Raw genomic sequence first — 20932 nt, 5'->3', positions numbered from 1 at the left:
AAAAGAGCCATCAGGCAGCTGGTTCCACAACCATCAAATCTCACAGAACTGGACAGTGCTATTCATCAGGCATGGTGTCAGATTCCTCGCATCACCTTTCAACATCTCGTGGAGTCAATGCCAAGAAGAATCACCGCAGTATTGAAGGCAAAAGGTGGCCCAACGAAGTACTGATGGAGTGGTCATAATAATCAGGCCACTCATTGTATATATATCCCACGTTCAAAGGCTGTTCAATCACGTTGTTTACCCATATCTTCAGAAAAAAATCACTTCTACTGTTGAGATAAACAACCTGCTTCCCTATTTATAATGATCTGGCCCTCTAGCAACTTCAGCGTGAAATTATAGCTAATTTGCCTACAAACATCAGGTGGTCATCATAATCTGGCGACTCAGTGTATATTTCAAATAACCCCTAGTCCTTATACAAGATCCAGCTAGCTTTGGCCTGTTCCCTCCAATCTAATGGCCAATCCTTTCATTCCAACCTATGCCTGCCTATTGTGACCTCATTTGAACCACTACAGTGCTACACCATTCCAACCAGAAAAATGTTTGTACAGAAACTCTGTCTTCTCACGTAGCCAATTTAACCTCAATGCTACCCAGTGTATATAGGACCTTATATATACTCTCACTTTACCTACCTGCACATTAGGCCAGTGGTCATCAACCTTTTGGACCTCAAGGACCACCAGTGGTCCCTTCCAAGCACACTAATACTCATTGCTTCAAACAATTAAATTTCCTTAAATTACAAAATTTTCACATACCCCACAAGAAAATTACTGTGACCCATAATGTAACCATCTAGTATCAAAACTATTTATTTGGCACATACATGTTTTTCTGATATAAAAAAAAAACCCCAGAATATAAACACATTACTTTGTAGGAAAACACATACACAATTTATTGTGAATATCTATTAGCATAATGTTTACTGACTACCTAGATAGGTCCTGCATTTTACTAATTTTTCATTACTACCTAAACAGTATAGATATCAAATTTATACCTAATTTGTATACATAGCCACAATATATGAATGTATATGTCCAAAGGGAGATATACTATATACTATAAACACTATAAAGATCCAATTTATACCTTATTTGTATATACATCCATAATATAAGGATATTATGGATGTATATACATCCCAAAAATGTATAAACACACTTTGAATAATTATAAAGGCAGTGTTTATTAAAATATATTTCATTTCAAAGTTGACACTATTTCACCCACAAGGGTAATTCACTATTTACTACCATATATAAGGTAAATACCAATTACTAATTTATTCAGACTTAGTTTTTTAAGCTTAAGTACTATGACTCAAATGTGCTTTTTATTTCAATTCAATAATATCATCCGTTTTATTCTTGAAAGGGTACAGACCAAATAGAAGTAACTTCTGAAAACACAGCTGAGGCACTTAACAGCTGTTTAACAAGTACAGTTTTGCAATACTAGCATAGAATATTAATGAAATATAAAATATTTTCAATTAGGCCTTTAAATATTTTTACCTTTGCCAATTACCCTAGTCAAGAAGAAAATTAGCTCTTTCCTCCTGCCGCCCAAGATACCAAAAAGAAAGAAGGCTAAAGAGAAGGTGTTTGCAGGTCTCTGCTGTCATGGAGAAGCAGGCCAAGAAAGGGGTAAATCCCGTTTGAGAAAAGGCCCAAGAATTCTGGCATTGGAGAGGACATACAACCCAAAGGGACCTCACCCATTTTGTCAAATGCCCCTGCTACATTCAGTTGTAGTGGCAAAGGGCCATTCTTTATAAGCGTCTGAAAGTGCCTCCTGCCATTAACCAGTTCACCCAGGCCTTGGAAGGGCCAAATAGCAACTCAACTGCTAAAGCTGACCCACAAGTACAGACCAGAGACAGAGCAAGAAGAGAGATTATTGGCCCAGGCTGAGAAAAAAGCTGTCAGGGAAAGGAGATTTCTCCACCAAGGAGCCACCTGTCCTTTGGGCAGGGGTAACACTGTCACCACCCTGGTGAGAACAAGAAGGCACAGCTGGTAGACGATTGCACATGACGATCCCATTGAGCTGAATGTCTACCTGCCTGCCCTGTGCCATAAGATGTGGGTTCCCTACTGCATTATCAAGGGGAAGGCCAAGCTAGGACGTCTAGTCCACAGGAAGACCTGCACCACCGTCACCTTCACACAGAAGACAAAGGTGCTCTGGCTAAGCTGGTGGAGGCTATCCAGACCAATTACAACAGATATGATGAGATCCGTGCCAATGGGGATGCAACATCCTGGGTCCAAAGTCAGTGGCTCGCATTGCTAAGCTAGAAACGGCCAAGGATAAAAAGCTGGCCACCAAGATGGGCTAAGTGTACATTGTTGAGTTTTCTGTACATAAAAGTAATAAAAATTATCCTTCAGCCAGGAAAACAAAAGAAAATTAAGCATCAGATAAACAACAAACAGAAATTAAGAGTATGATAAAAAATTTGCCAGGCTGAGCTCAAACAACTGAGAAGAGGTCTGTATATCTTGTGAAATCAGAGGAATAAGCAGAATCAACTGGCAATTCGAAGTTAAACATTAGTGCACCCTCTCCTACAACAAACATCAGTGACATCAACACAACTGTCAAGTTGAAAAATTCTTGCCAAGAAAAGCAGCATTACTAATCTCTTCCTCTGGATCTCTCTTCCATTCACTTGGCTTATAATGAGCTAAACTACTTTCATAATAAAGTGTTGATAGCTTTTATAGTATGTTAGGACTTACAAGGCAATATAATTCTTAACAGCCATTTTGTAAGCTTCCCGCCACAGGAGAACAAAGACCAGGAAGACTTGCTAGACAAGAAATGGAGGACACTAGGAATCAACCATATAAAGAACTAAAACTGCCAAGAAGCGCCCAATCATCCATCCACAGTCCTGTTGACCCAACCCCACTGCCTAAACCCATCAACCAAGACCCCAGAATTCACTGACTATAAAAGCTTCCCACCAGTGACTGCATATAAGGAAGAGTCTCCATCTCCTAGGGCAGTGATGGCGAACCTTTTGAGCTCGGCGTGTCAGCATTTTGAAAAACCCTAACTTAACTCTGGTGCCGTGTCACATATAGAAATTTTTTTGATATTTGCAACCATAGTAAAACAAAGACTTATATTTTTGATATTTATTTTATATATTTAAATGCCATTTAACAAAGAAAAATCAACCAAAAAAATGAGTGTCATAGGTTTGCCATCACTGTCCTAGGGGCTGCTATCATTGACCCAATACTCCTTAGCTCAGTGCTGTGTAGCCCCTCCCTTTGGATATCCCTATCCCCTTTGCTTTAAATAAATGCAATTTTTCTTTATTCACCATCTGAGATTCCTATTTAGCCTGCCCACACACCATCAACTTTAACCTTTCGTAGTATACGCAAATGTTTTTTGTTGGATGTCACCCAGAAAATTTGGAAAATATAATAGCTGGATTATATTTTTAAATTATCCTTATGCCCATCACCCAAAGATAAATATCATTAACATAGTCTACTAGTCTTTTTTTTTTTTTTCATTGTCACCTGAGGTTACATTTTACCAATTTGGGGGGGGAGGGGGAGAGAAACATCAACATATGAAAGAAACATCGATCAGTTGCCTCCACTGGAAATTGAACCAGAAACAACTGGCAACCTTTCAGTACACAGATGAGGCTCCAACCAACTGAGCCACACCAGCTAGGGTTACTAGTCTTTTTTTCTTGAATGTCTAAACAGTTGTGCTACATTGTAAGTATTATTTTGCATCCTTTCTCAATTGATCAGAAACCTGGCAATTCCCAGCATAATTTCAAATATTACTAATTTCATAACCTATATGAAATATACCTTAAGAGTAAAGGTTACCACTTCCTGACCATATCTTATGCAATTTCTAATTCCTTACAACCATTCTCTACAAAGAATATAAGACACCATTTTAAATTTTTAACAACTAGTTTTTCTTTCCCGACATGATACTAGAGAAACACCACTTTAACTAAATGATAAAACTGATCACCAGTATACAGGACAAACCTATGTTCTGTTCATCATGATATGACACACTAAGAACAGTACTATCTTTACCAAAAATGTGTAACCCCTTCCTAATCATGAGGAAATTTCTCAAACAAACTGAACTTAGGAAACATTCTACAAAATAATTGGCCTCTATTTTTCAAATATGCCAATGTCATGGAACAGAAAGTTTCACATTAAAGAAGACAAAGAGAATTAAAACCTAAATACAATGTAAGGACTTAATTAACTTAAGAGGACATTATTGGGACAACCAAGAAAATATAAATATGATCTATAGATTAAGTTGGCTAATGAAGTGATTTCCAGATTTTTAAAATTGTGCTGTTATTATGCAAAAGATAGTTCTTGTATCTTTGTTTTTTAAATACTATACATATTCAAGTATTTACAGGTAAAGAAGCACCACATCTGCAACTTATTCTCAAGAGGTTTAGAGGAAAAGGAGCATGCAGTTTCTCCTTTGTAGGAGGGAAAAAAAGATAAATGTTAACATCTGGGGATCTAAAAAGATATTCAGGAATAATGTATACAACTCGAAATTTTTTTTCTAACTCTCAAAGCATGATTTTAAAAAGGGTAAGAGGTTCATCTCTTACCCTTTGCAACAGCATGGATGGACCTGGAGATTATCATGCTAAGTGAAATAAGCCAGTCAGAGAAAGACAAATATCATATGATCTCATTATAGGTGGAATCTATTAAACAAAATAAAGGGGTGGGGTGTGGGATAATAAGAAGACATGAACCAAAGAACTTAATATGAATACTTAATATGAATACAAAATACAAATTTTGTGCACTGGGGCGGGTGGGGTGTCCTTCAGTCCAGCCTGCGCTCTCTCCAATCTGGGACCCCTCGAGGGATGTCCAACTGCCCATTTAGGCCCGATCCCACTGGGCAGTCGGACATCCCTCTCACAATCCAGGACTGCTGACTCCCAACCACTCGCCTGCCTTCCTGCCTGATTGCCCCTAACCCCTTCTGCCTGCCAGCCTGATCACTCCCTAACCACGCCCCGGCCAGCCTGATCGACGCCTAACTGCTCCCCTGCTGGCCCGATTGCCCCTAACTGCACTCCCCTGCTGGCCTGGTCACCCCTACCTGCCTTCCTCTGCAGGCCTGGTTGCCCCTAACTGCCTTCCCCTGCCCACCCAATTGCCCCTAACTGCCCTCCCCTGCAGGCCTGGTTCCCCCTAACTGCCCTCCCCTTCAGGCCTGATCACCCACTGCCCTCCCCTGCCAGCCATCTTGTGTCCACATGGGGGTGTGTGTTGGAGTGCTGGTCGATTTGCATATTACCTCTTTATTAGATAGGATATGCATAGTCCATGGTCAGAGGCAATAGTGTGGTGAAGGCCTGGGTGGGTTGAGGCCTGGGTGGAGGGGGACAAAGCGGGGTAAATGAGGGACATCTGTAATACTGCCAACAATAAAAAATAAATTAAAAAAACAACAACTGAGGTTCAAAGAGACTTAAGTGAATCAACTAACTAGTAAAGTGGCAGACCCAGGGCCCAAAAACTCAGGTTTATTCTGATTCATGAGAGCTCATAAATTTCTCTCTTACAACCGGCTAGATAGGTTACCTCAGAATTCCTCTATGGACATTTAGAATTGGGCAATAAACATCTTACAAAATAAAGCCTCCCGATTAAGGTTTTTTCCTTAGGATATTTTCCTGACGTGGGATTAATGGATAAATGAACATGCACAGTTTTATTTATAATACTATTTTGAGAAATTCTCACAATAGTTTTATTAAAAGAAAAATTAGTAATCTACGGGCCTAGAAATCCTTCCCTCAACTCAGTTGGCAGTTTTTCTTCTAATTAGAGAAAATGAGCCATCCCCAAAGGGCCCATGGAAAAACTTTTAGGGACAACCATTGGGAAGAAGGGAGTCCTCCCTCCTCTAGTCTGGAGAATCTGATTCTCTGGAAATCAACCCAAGGACTTTACTTGAGTGGGAAACAGAGACAGTTTACATTCCCAACACATTTCATTTGACCCCCCTTGAAAAGACCAAGCATTTAATCCTTACTTATTTGATAAACAAAGAAATAAAATTTGCTTGCTTTCTTTCATTATTAGCAGGGTTGCACCTATGATTTTTCATAACTTGTATTTCATCTTTGATAAGAGGCTATTCATGCCCTGGCTGCTGTGGTTCAGCTGGTTGGAGTGTCGTCCCATGCACTAAAGGGTTACAGGTTCAATTCCCAGTTAAAGGCATTTACCCATGTTGCAGGTTTGATCCTGGTCAGGATACATATGAGACAACCAATCAATGTTTCTCTCTCTCTTTCTTCTTCTCTCTCGTTCTCCCTCACTCCCTCTCTAAAATCAACTGAGTCACCCAGCTAGGTCATACTATCTATTTTTTAAAAATGAGATTTAAAATCCTGAGGTTTCCTACAAAGAACATTAAAGCACATGTGCTCCCTTAATTTCCACAAGACTTCCACAGAAACTTACCTGTACTACTTGTTTCTGTAGTTGTGTTGCCTGTGTTGCTGAAATTTGTGTTTTTTCCCGAGCACTTCGGGAACGGTCACTGCTCACTGAAGTCATCATATACAGTATATACAAAATAACGTGCGTACAAAATAGAAAATCTGCAAGAAAGCAGGCATGGTGAGCAAAACTTGCAATCATAGTAAATGGCAAGGATAAAATACAAGGCAAGGAGTAAACATGATATAAGTCAAAGATTCTCTCGAATACAAATTCTCAAGAAAATAAGGATTTTAGATTTTCCTGGCAGCTCTTAAGCCACTTTTACTAATGCAATCTAAAGTCTAAGGTTTACAAGTACAGCAATTCTAAACAAAAAGCTCAAATACCATGAATTTTATCCAGCAATTATTTTACCACTATACTGCATATAGTTTTATCTGCTCTTCCCATTTGCAGTTGGTATATGAACACAGATAAAACCTGCATCCAGTCAAAATTTTCCTTGGCAATAATCCAATGCAAAATGTGATATCCAGAAGCAAGATATATCTAATGCAAAAGCCTCTTATAAACAACAAATCTTGTATAAAACAAGGTGAAAAACTGCCATTCTCAGGAGCATTATCCCAATACATTGAGATCTGCTTCCCAGCAACTATCGATAGCTTGGCTTGAATAAACTCACAAAAATCCTTAAAAACAACAACAAATCTTCAAAGGAGACAAAACAATTGTGCATCTATTTTTACTTTATTCAACAAATATTTACTGGAGACCTACTTAAGTATCAAGCATATAACTAAATATAATATGCCACCAAAACATGATTATAATAATGAAATACCACTTCGCACCCATCAGGATGGTTAATAAAAAATAGTTTTGGCGAGGATGTAGAGAAATTAGAAACCATAAATACTGCTGTTAAGAATGTAGCTGGTTTGGCTCGGTGGTTTGAGCGTCAGCCTGTGGAATGAAAGGTCCCAGGTTCGATTTCAGTCAAGGGCATGTACCTTGGTTGCAGGCACATCCCCAGTGGGGGGTGTGCAGGAGGCAGCTGATCGATGTTTCTCTCTCATCGATGTTTCTAACTCTCTCTCTCTCTCCCTTCCTCTATGTAAAAAATCATTAAAATATATTTTAAAAAAAAATAATGTACAACAGTGTAGTAACTATAGAAAACAACATGGCAGTTACTCAAAAAATTAAAAATAGAATTACTATATGGTCCAGTAATTCCACTTCCAGTAATACAAACAAGACAGAAAAAATTGAAAGCAGGGTCTTTTTTTTTTTCATTATTGACAGTATTACAGATATCCCACATTTCCCCATCCTTTTCCCCGCTCCAACCAGCCCCTACCCCATCCCAGGCCTTCACCACACTGTCTTTGTCCATGGGCTATGCATATATGCATATATGTTCTTTGGTTAATCTCTTCCTGTCCCCTCCACCCGCTTCCCCTCTGAGATCTGTCATTCTGTTCTATGCATCCATGTCTTGGACCTATTTTGTTAATTAGTTTATTTTGTTCTAGATTCCACATATAAGTGAGATGAAAGCAGGGTCTTAAAGAGATTATATGTACAGCCATGTTCATAGCATCATTATTCACAATAGCTAAAAGTGGAAGCCACATGAGTTTCTATGGATAGATGAATGGATAAGCACATGTGGTGTGTGTGTGTGTGTGTGTGTGTGTACACACACACACATAATGAATTACTTATTATTCAAACTTAAAGTATGAAAATTCTGACACACGTTACAACATGGATGAAGCTTTAGAACATTATGCTAGGTGAAATAAACCATTCAAAAAGGACAAATACTGTGTGACTACTTATATGAGTTAACTAGAATAATCAAATTCATAAAGTTGAATGGTGGTTACCAGGTCTGGGAGTAGGGGAAATGGACAATTATTGTTTAATAATTTCATTATTATATACATTTTACAATTTTAAAAACAGCGCAGCAGCAACAAACACCATAGTTTAATTTCCAACCTAGAATTCTACACTCAGCAAAGATACCAACCAATGTGATGAGAGAAAAAGTTCAGTTCACATATGCAATATCTCAAACTCGGGAAGCTCCTGGAACAAACTAAACAAAAACAAGAGCAAACCAAGCAGCAGCTGCTGGCAATTGACACCATGAATTAGCTACCAAAATCCATTTACAACATACCATTTTTTCTGTCCTCCTCTGGTAAAGAAGGCAAAAAGTTAAATACTCAATTTCTAAGCCTCCCTTGTAACTTGGGATAGCCATGGGCTACTTTTCTCAAAAACTATCTAAATACAGTACTCATTGCACCTTTATTCACAGTCCCCCAAAAGTGGAAATAAGAAAAATATCCTTCAAAGAGTGAATAATCTATAGCACAACCATACAACTGAATATTATTCAGAAATAAAAAGAAGTCAACTAATGCCCAGTCGGTGTGGCTCAGTGGTTGAGCACTGACCTAGGAACCAGGAGGTCACAGTGAGATTCCAGTCAGGGCACATGCCCAGGTTGTGGGCTCCATCCCCGGTAGAGCATGCAGGAGGCAGCCGGCCAATGATTCTCTCTCATCATTGATGTTTCTCTCTCCCTCTCCCTTCCTCTCTGAAATCAATAAAAATATATATATTTTTAAAAATAATATATACTTGAAAAATTTTACCTTAAAATGAACAATATAACCTGATAAAATACTCAAACATGCAAAATCAAAATGGCAAGTTCAGGACCATTTTATCTTTTGGCATTGTAAAACAGAAGTATAAAGGCAAATAATTCAGGTCGGCCAGTGTTGCTCAGTGCTTAAGTGTCGACCTATGAACCAAAAGGTCACAGTTCGATTCCAGTCAGGGCACATGCCCAGGTTGCGGGCTTGATCCCCAGTAGGGGGCATGCAGGAGGCAGCCGATCAATGATTCTCTCATCATTGATGTTTCTATCTCTCTCCCTCGCCATTCCTCTCTGAAGTCAATAAAAACATGTTTAAAAAAAAAAAAGCTGGCTAAATTTGCCTAACCTAGAGCCCCAAATTTTAAAAAATAAAAATAAAATAAAACCAAATTATTCAAATAGGAGATCACCCCAACAAGCCCTTAGGTTTCTATTAAAGTCATTTTCAAAATATTCCAGCCCTAACTGGTTTGGCTCAATGGATAGAGCGTCAGTCTGAAGACTGAAGGGGTCCCAGGTTCAATTCCGGTCAAGGGCATGTACCTTGGTTGTGGGCACATCAACCAAGTAGAGGGTGTGCAGGAGGCAGCTGATTGATGTTTCTCTCTCATTGATGTTTCTAACTCTCTCTCCCTTCCTCTCTGTAAAAAATCAATAAAATATATTTTTTAAAAAATAATCCAAAACAGGTCAGAGATTTCTAGGATTATATGTATTTCCAAATACTTTTTATATATTAACTTTCCTTTAAATTCTATAGCACTTACATGGAATTCATATTTTAGTTGATTTACTCTCTAATTTTTCTATAATTAACTTGTGTTCCTAACCTTAATAATAATAAGTTAAGACCCAAACTCATTTTATTTTTTGTTCTCTTCACTACTCAGTAGCTGCTAACATAAGAGATATTTGGTAAGTGTGTTTAAATGACATGCTCTGGAAGCTGGTAACTTTTAGAAATTAAGAATGACACCTCCCCACCACCAAAAATAGAAAAGCAACTAGCGGGGGCGGGGGGGGGGCGGCAATATAAATAAAAAAGCAAAAGAAAAAAAGAATGAAAAAAAGGAAGAAACATAAGGGGGGGAAAAGTACAAAACAAAAAGAATGATCTAAGAAAGACCAAATCATACCAGAGCCAATAATTTCAAAGAACAATAGATGGAATTCTGTTTTCCGGAACAATCAGTTATGGAGACCTCAAAGCTAGCATTCACATGTGAAACAGTATTTCTCTATTTACAAATCATAATACATTCCAGGTTAATGAAATGATATACTAGAATTTTTTAGATAAGCTTTTTGACCTGGGGATCTTAAATTAAAATAAAGGAACCTAACCATAATTCAGCATTTCAATTTCAACATCACAAGAGAAACTATGTCCCTGAAACCTATTTTAGCTAGAAAAGGTTTGCCAAGTTTTTTCTGCATTAGCTGTCTTAATATTACTTACCTGTCTTTCAATAGGTCCTCTATTAAATGGAATGCTAGATAAAGGCAACAAGTATATTATTGTACTGCCTTTTATATATGCAAGTAGAGGCCTGGTGCACAAAAGTTTGTGCAATCGGGGGGGGAGGGACGGTCTCTCAGCCCGGGCTGTGCCCTCTCACAGTCTGGGACCCCAGGGGATGACCCCTCAGGGGATGACCACCTGCTGGCTTAGGCCTTCTCCCCAGGGGGATTGGGCCTAAGATGGCAATCAGACATCCCTCTGGCAGCCTGGCAGCCCTAGAGGGATGTCCACTTGCCAGCAGGGAGCAGACCTAAGCTGCAGTTGGAAATCCTTAGCACTGCTGAGGAGGCAGGAGAGGCTCCCACCACCACCGCTGTACTGGCAGCCATCAGCCTGGCTTGTGGCTGAGCAAAGCTCCTCCCCTGTGGGAGCGCACTGACCACCAGGGGGCAGCTCCTGCATTGAGCGTCTGCCCCGTTGAGGGGATGAGGGCCATTTTCAGGCTGGCAGGCGACTTAAGCTCCCAACCTCTCCTTTTTTTCTTTTTTTTGGGGGGGGGATTTATTTACCTTGTATGGCTGTCACTAGAGCTGAGAGTCAGCTTTAGCTCTGAGGCCCGGCTCCAGCTCTGAGACCTCGGCTTTTGAAAGCAGGTCTCTGGGTTTGTTTTGGTTCTATAATTGAAACACTGTTTCGGCTCCAGCTCCAAGGCCGGCCAGCTGAAAGCATGTTTCTGGGGATTGTTTAGCTTCTATATTTGCAACATTGTTGCTTAGACTGCAGCTCAGAGGCCAGCAGCGGCAGGGGGGGAACGTTGGCTTCCTCCATCACTGGAGCAAGCAAGTCTCCTGTTCACTTCAGCTGCCTGGCTGTCCGCCGCCATCTTGGTTGGCAGTTAATTTGCATATCTCGCTGATTAGCCAATGGGAAGGGTAGCGAAGTTACGGTTAATTACCATGTTTCTCTATTATTAGATAGGATAATAGCAAATAACCAATTAACCAGAATTATCTCACATACCCAACATGGTTTAAAATTTTTTACTATATTTGAATCTGTTTTGGATTTAACAATTTTGAGATTTTGTTGTTTTGAAATCTTAATTTTGGTTGTATTAAATGGAAGTAAGTTCACTGTTTTGCCATTATTTTTAGAACTTTCTCTGAGTTTAGTGCTCTCAATTATGACTAAACATACATAAATGAATATTTTTTAAACTGTGAAGCATTATACAAATGTAAAAACACAGTATTTCTGAAGTAAAGAAATTACTTTATTATGTCTAAACTCACCTTGAACACTAATACTCTATAATTCTATCCCAAGTATCTAAAGTTAAACATCCAATAAAAAATCTGCCTGGGTAAGTGGTGTTCCTAGGATAAAACCTTTTAAAAAATCATTTTTAGCCACGCAGTCTGGCTCAGTGGTTGAGCGTGGACCTATGAATCAGGGGGTCATGGTTCAATTCCCAGTCAGGGCACATGCCCGGTTTGTGGGCTCAATCCCCAGCAGGAGGCAGCCTATCAATGATTCTCTCTCATCACTTATGTTTCTATCTCTCTCCCTTTCCCTTCCTCTCTGAATCAATAAAAGCATATAAAGAATTTTTAAAATCATTTTTAGTTTATAGTCATGTAACCCATAACAATGTTTTAGTCAACAATGGACTACATATACAACCATGGGCCCCCACTGGGGTAGGCCAGCCAGACCCGACTTGTGCATGAATCCGTGCACAGGGCCTCTAGTAAGACTGTAATGGAACTGAAAATTTTTTATCACCTAGTGACATCAAAGCTGTCATGACATCACAGTGCAACATATTTGTGGTGGTGCACTCTACTTATTAAAAAAAGTTTGCTAAGTAAAATAAAGTCAGACAGAGAAAAACAAGTACTATGTGATTTCATTTATACGTGGGCTCTTAAAGAAAATAAAGGAACAAACAAAACAGACTTATCGATACAGAGAAAAAACTGATGGCTGCCAGAGGAAAGAGAGACTAGAAGGCTGGATGAAAAGGGGGGAAGAATTAAAAAATACAAATTGGTAGTTACAAAACAGACACAGGAATATAAAGTACGGCACAGGGAATATAGTCAATAATACTGTAATAACTATGTATGGTTCCAGGTGGGTACCATGTGGGGGAATCATGTTGTAAATTATATAACTGTACCATTATACTGTACACCTGAAATAATACAAAATAATATTTATATTATTCAATTAATTATTCAATTCAGTATGTCAACTATAATTGAAAATTTTTCAAGTTTGCTATCAAACACTAGCAGCAGCATCATGCATCTCATGTCTCTTGTTTGCATCATCCTCTCTTGTGCTTGGTTTAATCTCATGTTGCTTTATAAATTTAGTGTAGCCTACAGTACAGTATTTATAAAGTCTACAGTAGTGCACAGTAATGTCTTAAGTCTTCACATTCACTCACCACTCACCCACTGACTCACCAAGAGCAACTTCCAATCCTGCAAGCTTCATGACTGGTAAGTACCCTATACAGCTGTAACATTTTTTAAATCTTCTATTCAATACTTTTACTGTACCTCTGATGTGTTTAGATACACAAATACTTAACAGTGTGTTACAACTGCCTATAGTAGTCAATACAGTAACATGTTGTACAGGCTTGCAGCCTAGGCTATACTATCTAGGTTTGTGTAAGTGCATTCTATGATGTTAGTTCAATGATGAAATTGCCTAAAACATTTCTCAGATGGCACATGACTGTACTTACAGATTTCCAAACAGTTCTTTTTTTTAAACTAAATTCTATAACCCTTTTCCCATTTATCTTTTAAATTGTTTATTACTTGGTGCCCATTTATGAAAATAAACTAAACACATTAAGTGTAACAAAATGAGAATTTCTTCTTATAGGAGTGCCATCTGGTGATGAAAATCTGCATGTACAAAAATAAACTTAAGCTAAGTTGAATGGATGCCAAGATTTCATGTTTTTTTAAAATTTAACTTACTGGGGTGACATTGGTTAATAAAATTATATACTTCAAGTATACAATTCTATGATACATCATCTGTATATTGCATTGTATGCCCAACCCCAAAGTAAAATAAGAGTTTTCTGATTTACAAAAAACTTTTAGTCTGAGTAGCCTTGCTATTCCAACCAAATATTTTTCTATAATGTGCCAGAATCCTCACTTGGCAATCAGAAAAACCGTAAGCTCTTTTTTGTTTCAAACTACTAAAATTTTGCTAATTCGCTGCCTCAATATAAATATTAAGAATTTATATTTCCAGTCTAATCATCAATCCACATTTGATAATGAATAGGTCATTAGACTGTAAGTAATGGCCCCTGATCCATGGCTGAACCAGGATAATTGCCTTGTGAAACATGAAAAGTACATTGCATAGTTTAAATGTAATTATTATTTTGGGGGAATAATCATTTTTCTCTTTTAATTAAGGTTTATTGTTCTGGGCTATACATTCATAAATTGTTACTACAAAAGCCATTGGTATGAATATTGAGAGTGCAATCCTTAAAAAAAATAAAAAACAAACCTTAAATAATGATGACCCCAGAATATACTTCTAAAGGATGCTTGCTAAACAAATTCAGGCCAGCTTATTTTTCTGTCAACATGGTTCTCCACACTAACACTGAAATGTCAGAATAGCTTGATTCCTGTTCAACTTCCAGAGATAAAACTGCGAGTTTACAGTGCAAGCATGGGGGGCAGGGGGGGGAGGTACTTCAAATTTTCATGTATTAATCCTATTTTATTTTTTTCAATATACTTTTATTGATTTTTTTCAGAGAGGAAGGGAGAGATAGAAATACCGATGAATCATTGATTGGCTGCCTCCTGCATGCCCCTACTGGTGATTGAGCCCACAACCTGGACATGTGCCCTTGACTGGAACTGAACCTGGGACCCTTTAGTCCGCAGGTTAACACTCTATCCCCTGAGCCAAACTGGCTAGGGCCATATATTAACTTTATATAAAACTTCTAGAGATAGTGAATTCATAAATCAAGGTAAGAGCATACAGTTACCAAAATTATGAACACCCTGAAAAACTGTTACCACCAATGAACTGTGAAAATAAATATGGAAACTAGACTATAAAAATCAGTACCTTTAACTAACATACTGTCATATGGGAAAACTCTATGACTTCTTTTCTGGAAAAAGAATTATATATAGTAAAAAGTAAGGCTTCTACAATAAGCACCCAGTTGCCAAATCATAGGAATTCAGTTTCCACTTGTTTTCCATCACTCTCCGTTCCCAAGAGTTCTACTACCCTGGAACAGGTTCCAGCAGAATTCTTAGAATAGAAATAGACAAGAGAAAGAGATTCTAAAAATAATTCAGTAGAATCTCAAACATACATATCACAGGTTCTAGAGCTAAAGAAAGCACCAGGTTATTTCAACCTACCCAACCAAATTTTAAAACCCATATTCATCTCACCTCATTCAAATTAACTTAAAAGGTGTGACAGATTTTAACACAGGTAAGAACTGCTACTATACATATCTTTAACCTCTTTTTTTTTTAATTTTCATACGTTTATTTGAGCCAAACTGACAAAATCCCAGGGGAGCAAGATTTCCAATGCTCTCATCTTTAACCTCCTTAAAAACTAAATCAGCAAAAAACTATATAAAGCTTCCTAGGTTACTTAAAGTGTAATAATGGCCTAAATTAGTTGCAATAAAACAGCTGAGTTTTCAAGTGATTCTAGAGCAGCCGTGGGCAAACTACGGCCCGCTTGAAATGAATAAAACTAAAAAAAAAAAGACCGTACCCTTTTATGTAATGATGTTTACTTTGAATTTATATTAGGTTCACACAAAGACTCGATCCATGCTTTTGTTCCGGCCCTCTGGTCCAGTTTAAGAACCCATTGTGGCCAAAACCGGTTTGGCTCAGTGGATAGAGCTTCGGCCTGCGGACTGAAAGGGCCCAGGTTCGATTCCGGTCAAGGGCATGTACCTGGGTTGCGGGCACATCCCCAGTATGAGATGTGCAGGAGGCAGCTGGTCGATGTTTCTCTCTCATCGATGTTTCTGACTATCTCCCTCTCTGTAAAAAATGAATAAAATATATTTTAAAAAAAAAGAACCCATTGTGGCCTTCGAATCAAAAAGTTTGCCCACCCCTGTTCTAGAGTTTAGAATGAACTGTAAATGGTTGTTTTAACATCCACCTAAACTTCTATTAATTCATAGTTGACTCTAACTTTAAGACACAGAAAACCATGGTTAAATAAAACTTTTTCTAAAAACCATGTAAGATCATATACCTCCCCCCCAAAAAACGTAAGGGCACATTTGATCATTCTGAAAAGCTACAGAACACTTCTTGATAACATGCTGAGAAACTGTGAAGATTTTGGTGAAAGCACCACAGAACTTTTTATTTAAGAGTGTCACGTGTCGCCCTGACCGGTTTGGCTCAGTGGACAGAGCATCAGCCTGTGGACTGAAGAGTCCCAGGTTCGATTCCGGTCAAGGGCATCTACCTTGGTTGTGGGCACATCCCCAGTAGGGGGTGTGCATGAGGCAGCTGATCGATGGTGCTCTCTCATCGATATTTCTATCTTTCTCCCTTCCTTTCTCTGTAAAAAATCAATAAAATATATATTTTTTTTAAAAAAAGAGTGTCACGTGTCACTAAGTGTCAGCATTGGAAGGTACCTCTAAAACCAGAAAGTTCATACAATGGAGCCGAGTATCTCATCTACTGCAGCAAATAAATTTATACTCCAGAAAAAGCAAAATGAATGTCTTTTTTCAAACAGGATATCATCAATACAGATTATATGAAACTAGAGGCCCAGTGCACAAATTCATGCACCAGTGGGGTCCCTCGGTCTGGCCTACGGGATCGGGCCGAAACCAGCTCTCCGACATCCCTCAAGGGATCCCAGATTGCAAGAGGGCACAGACCAGGCCAAGGGACCCCAATGGTGCACGATCGGAGCCGGGGAGGGACCGCGGCAGGGCTCCAGGGTGTGTTCGGCCCATCTCACTCAGTCCCAGTCCCGATCGGCTGGACCCCAGCAGCAAGCTAACCTACCAGTTGGAGAGTCTGCCCCCTGGCGGTCAGTGCACGCCATAGCAAGCGGTTGAGAAGTCTTAGCATATCATTAGCATATTACACTTTGATTGGCTGAACGAACAACCAGATGACCGGACACTTAGCATATTAGGCTTTTATTATATAGGATAGTTTTTCAGCTATAGACTCAATCACTAAAAGCAGAATATATAATTTATGTTCAAGAAGCAAGTCTCTACCAAGAATGATCAGAGAGGCCCTGGCCAGGTAGTACAACTGGTGTCCAGGTATGCCAAGGTTGTGTGTTCAATCCCTGGTCAGGGCACATAAACAAATGAATGTATAAACAAGTAGAACAACAAATCGACATCTGTCTGTCTGTCTCTTTCAAACCAATTTTTAAAAAGAATGCTCAGAGATGCTGTTCACGCAGTACTAAAGCCAATGGTGCTGGTACTATCTGGCAAGAACAGGTAGGTGGTCCTTCGTCTATAAGAAGGACTTACTCACTCATTCCCAAAAGCCTAAATCCAGTTCAGTAATAGTAACAGCAAACACATACTGTTTACTATGTGCCAGATACCAATAAAGTGCTTTATTAGTATGTATAGTATTAAGTCATTAACCTTCCCAACAATACTCTGAAGTATATACTAACATTATTACCATTATACAAACAGAAAACTAAGACATACAGAGATTCACAGCTATTAGTTGGTAAAGCCAAGACTTAAAACCAGCCATCTGGCTCCACACTCTGTGCTCATAATCCACTATGCCAGGCTACAAGGCTAATTGTTCAATTACAGATGTATAATAAGGCTCCAATTCAGCTTCCTCTTCTTTAAGACCACCTAACTGCTGTTGGCATCACTGCATAGTTCATATCTGATGTGAAAGATCTGTCTCTGAGTCAGAATCTCACCTAGCATCCCAGCCTTTCAGATACCCATAGGTGCTCCCTTTGACTCTATATTGTCATGTTTTTGTTGCCAGTTGTTTTATTATTTTTATTTAACTTCCAATCTGTGTTCTTGCTTTTTCTAAGAAAATACCCATAGCCCCGGCCTGTGTGGCTCAGTGGATGAGCATCGACCTATGAACCAGGAGGTCACAGTTTGATTCCTGATCAGGCACATGGACGGGTGCGAGCTCAATCCCCAGTAGGGGGAGTGCAGGAGATAGCCGATCAATGATTCTCATCACTGATGTTTCTATCCTTTCCTCTCTGAAGTCAATAAAAAAATACATTTTTTAAATACCCGTAAGTTGTACACCTGAAACTAATAATACTGTATATCAACTGTAACTGAAAAATATTTTTCTAAGAAAAGATAACAAAAAATACTCATTATTCTCATCCTTTTTCTGCAGAGGAAATTCACTTATTCATTCCTGCAGAGAACAGGGTTAGTTTAGATTAAGAACCTCAAGTGATTCTGGAGGCCCAAAGCAGCCAGTAAGAGGAAGTCTATCTCCCCAACCTGGAGAGAGTTAGGCAGCTAGAGCGTCAAGGAACTTTATCTAGTGTGAGATCCAATTCCATGCAGCTCAACTGCTTGTGCGCTGCATGCCAGGAGCTGACCAAGCTGATACTTTTATTCTCCACAGCTGCTGAGAGCAGTGTCAGGACTCAAGCAGCTGGTGGACAAGGTTGAATTCCCCTATGCCCAGGATTGGCTGACAAGGAAACCACAATGTCATCTGCTATTCTGTGTATATAATCTGCCCATGAAAAAGATGAGTGCTGGTGAACTCCTAAACATTACAAATATAAAAAATTATTTGGTATGTCCACATTTCTTTCAAGTTAACTAAAGTCAGGAAGGAAATTTAATTGCCTATGGTGGCTTCCAGACATCTGTCTGCTCCAACTCTGCTAATTTCTTGGCTCTAAACCCAGTCTTTATCCAAAAACCCTAGCTCAAAAGCTACCATATGATTCTTTGACCTTTTATCCCTTGAAAAGTCTCTCATTATTCATGACCAGTCTTACCCCTTCTTCTAAAGTACTTTCTCTCTATCAAAAAAATAAAATAGCCCCAAAATGTTTGGCTCAGTGGATAGAGCATCAGCCTGCGGGCTAAAGGGTCCCGGGTTCAATTCTGGCCAAGGGCACATGCCTGGGTTGCAGGCTCGATCCCCTCGAATAATGGATATGCAGGAGGCAGCCAATCAATGATTCTCTCTCATCACTGATGTTTCTATCTCTCTATCTCTCTCCCTTCCTCTCTGAAATCAATAAAAATAAATTAACTAATTAAATAAAAAGGGGGGCCTAAGGTAGATAGCATTTCACAAGACCTATCAAGTTATAAGAATACTGTACTTTATTTAGCTTACATTAATATAAGTACCCACCAAATACCAAGATGACACCTTTATTAGAGGGTTACTACTTCATAGACAAGGACTAGGAAAGGGTCTGTTTTTAAATTTAAAGAAATGTTTTAATTAAAAACTGACTAGCCAAATAAAAAAATAATTTCTATAAATTACCCACTTACAATATAACATTGACTTCTCATAAATCCAGTAAAAACTCTTGTTAAACAGTCTGTTTTCTCTCTACTTCTATCAAATTCTGTTTACCTTCCTATATATTATTTTCTAGTCTTGCTCCCCCAGAATTTGTACCCACCAATATATACAGTGGTACAACTATAGTCTGCTTTTTGCTTTAACTCTCCATTTCTGAGAACTTCCAAGTTCCTCACAGGCTCTGGCAACAAGGAATTACAGGCTTTCCTTGGAGATATTGTGGTTTCAGCTTCAGACTACCATAATAAAGTGAGTAGTCATCTTTTTCTTTTTCTAGTGGAGGGTTTGCCTTCCCTTTGTAAAAAACACAATACCTGTGAAGCTCAATAAAACAAGGTATGCCTGCACTGAATAATTATGCTATTATCTCCTACCATGTTCTGATCACTGGTGGCACAGTGGGCCCAAGGAACCAATAAAATAGTAAAAACAAGTTAGAAGCCCAGAAAAACCACTACTTCCTGAAACATGAGAGTCTCAACCCTGGTTGACAGCATATGCAATAGATAATTATACCATTGTATCCATGTCCAAATATAAATGAAACCAGGTCCTATTAAAATCAGAATAGGACCCAGACACCAATAGCTTTCTGTTTTGTTTTTTGTTAGTCCTCACCAGAGGATATTTTTTCCATTGATTTTTCTAGAGAAAGTGAAAGTGAGGGGGAGAGACAGAGAGAAACATTGATGTGAGATACACATTGGTTGGTTGCCTCCCACATAAGCCCCAACAGGGGGGCTGGGGACCAAGCCAGCAAACAAGGTACGTGCTCTTGACCAGGAACTGAACTAAAACCCTTCAATCTGAGGGCCTACACTCTAACCACTGCGCAAAACCAGCCAGGGCACCACCAATAGTTTTTTGTTGTTGTTTTTATTTTATTTTATATCTTTATTGATTTTAGAGAGGAAGGGAGATGGGGAGAGAGAGATAGAAACAGCAATGATGAGAGAGAATCATTGACTGGCTGCCTCCCACATGCAACCCGGGCATGTGCCATGACCGGGAATCAAACTGTGATCTCCTGGTTCAAAGGTCAACGCTCAACCACTGAGTCATGCCCAGACCAATAGTGTTTAAAGTTCTCCAACCAGCCCTGGCCAATGTGGCTCAGTTGGTTGAGCATCATCCCATGAACCAAGAGGTCATTGCAAAAAGCATTTCAGGGCTGCCTGAGGCTCAGGTAACCAGGGCCGGCTGAGGCTTGCGCTGCCAGCAGTGGCAGCAGCAGAGGTGTGATGGGGCATCGCCTCCTGCCTTTGAGGGCTCCCGGACTGTGAGAGGGGGCAGGCCGAGCTGAGGGATACCCCCTCCAGTGCATGAATTTTCATGCACTGGGCCTCTAGTTTGGGTATAAATATGAAGATCTTCGCACTTTTAATTTACTTAGCCTTAAAAGATAACATGTGTAGTAGAGAGAAAAGACAATGTGAGAAAATGTTAAGTAGGTATACATGTGTTCCCTGTTATACTCTTTCAGCTTCTATAGATTTGAAAATCTTAAAAAGCTGGAGGAAACCAGTCCTGGCCAGTAGCTGAGTTTTAGGCAAATCCTCCTGATTTGCCAACGTTGGGGTTTCAATCCCCAGCCAGGGCACATACAAGAAGCAACCAATGTATAGATAAATATGTGGAACTACAAATCAATGTTTCT

The 20932-nt window shown here is 39.2% G+C and overlaps 1 protein-coding gene and 1 pseudogene across 1 annotated transcript in view; one reads left to right on the top strand and one right to left on the bottom strand.

Moving 5' to 3' along the window:
* The window catches only part of LOC102763185, a 4745-nt pseudogene extending 1668 nt beyond the window's left edge, over positions 1-3077 (top strand).
* Positions 1-20932, bottom strand: part of UBAP2 (ubiquitin associated protein 2) — a 106158-nt gene that overhangs the window by 68566 nt on the left and 16660 nt on the right. The window contains exon 2 of the mRNA XM_015560466.1: positions 6543-6682. Coding sequence (XP_015415952.1) covers positions 6543-6682 — 140 coding nt within the window. The remainder of the gene's footprint in view (positions 1-6542; positions 6683-20932) is intronic.

This window comes from Myotis davidii, unplaced genomic scaffold, assembly GCF_000327345.1.
Source record: "Myotis davidii unplaced genomic scaffold, ASM32734v1 scaffold534, whole genome shotgun sequence".
Classification (NCBI taxonomy): domain Eukaryota; kingdom Metazoa; phylum Chordata; class Mammalia; order Chiroptera; family Vespertilionidae; genus Myotis; species Myotis davidii.
Note: the sequence above shows the minus strand (reverse complement) of the source record. Positions and strands in the feature narration are given on the sequence as shown.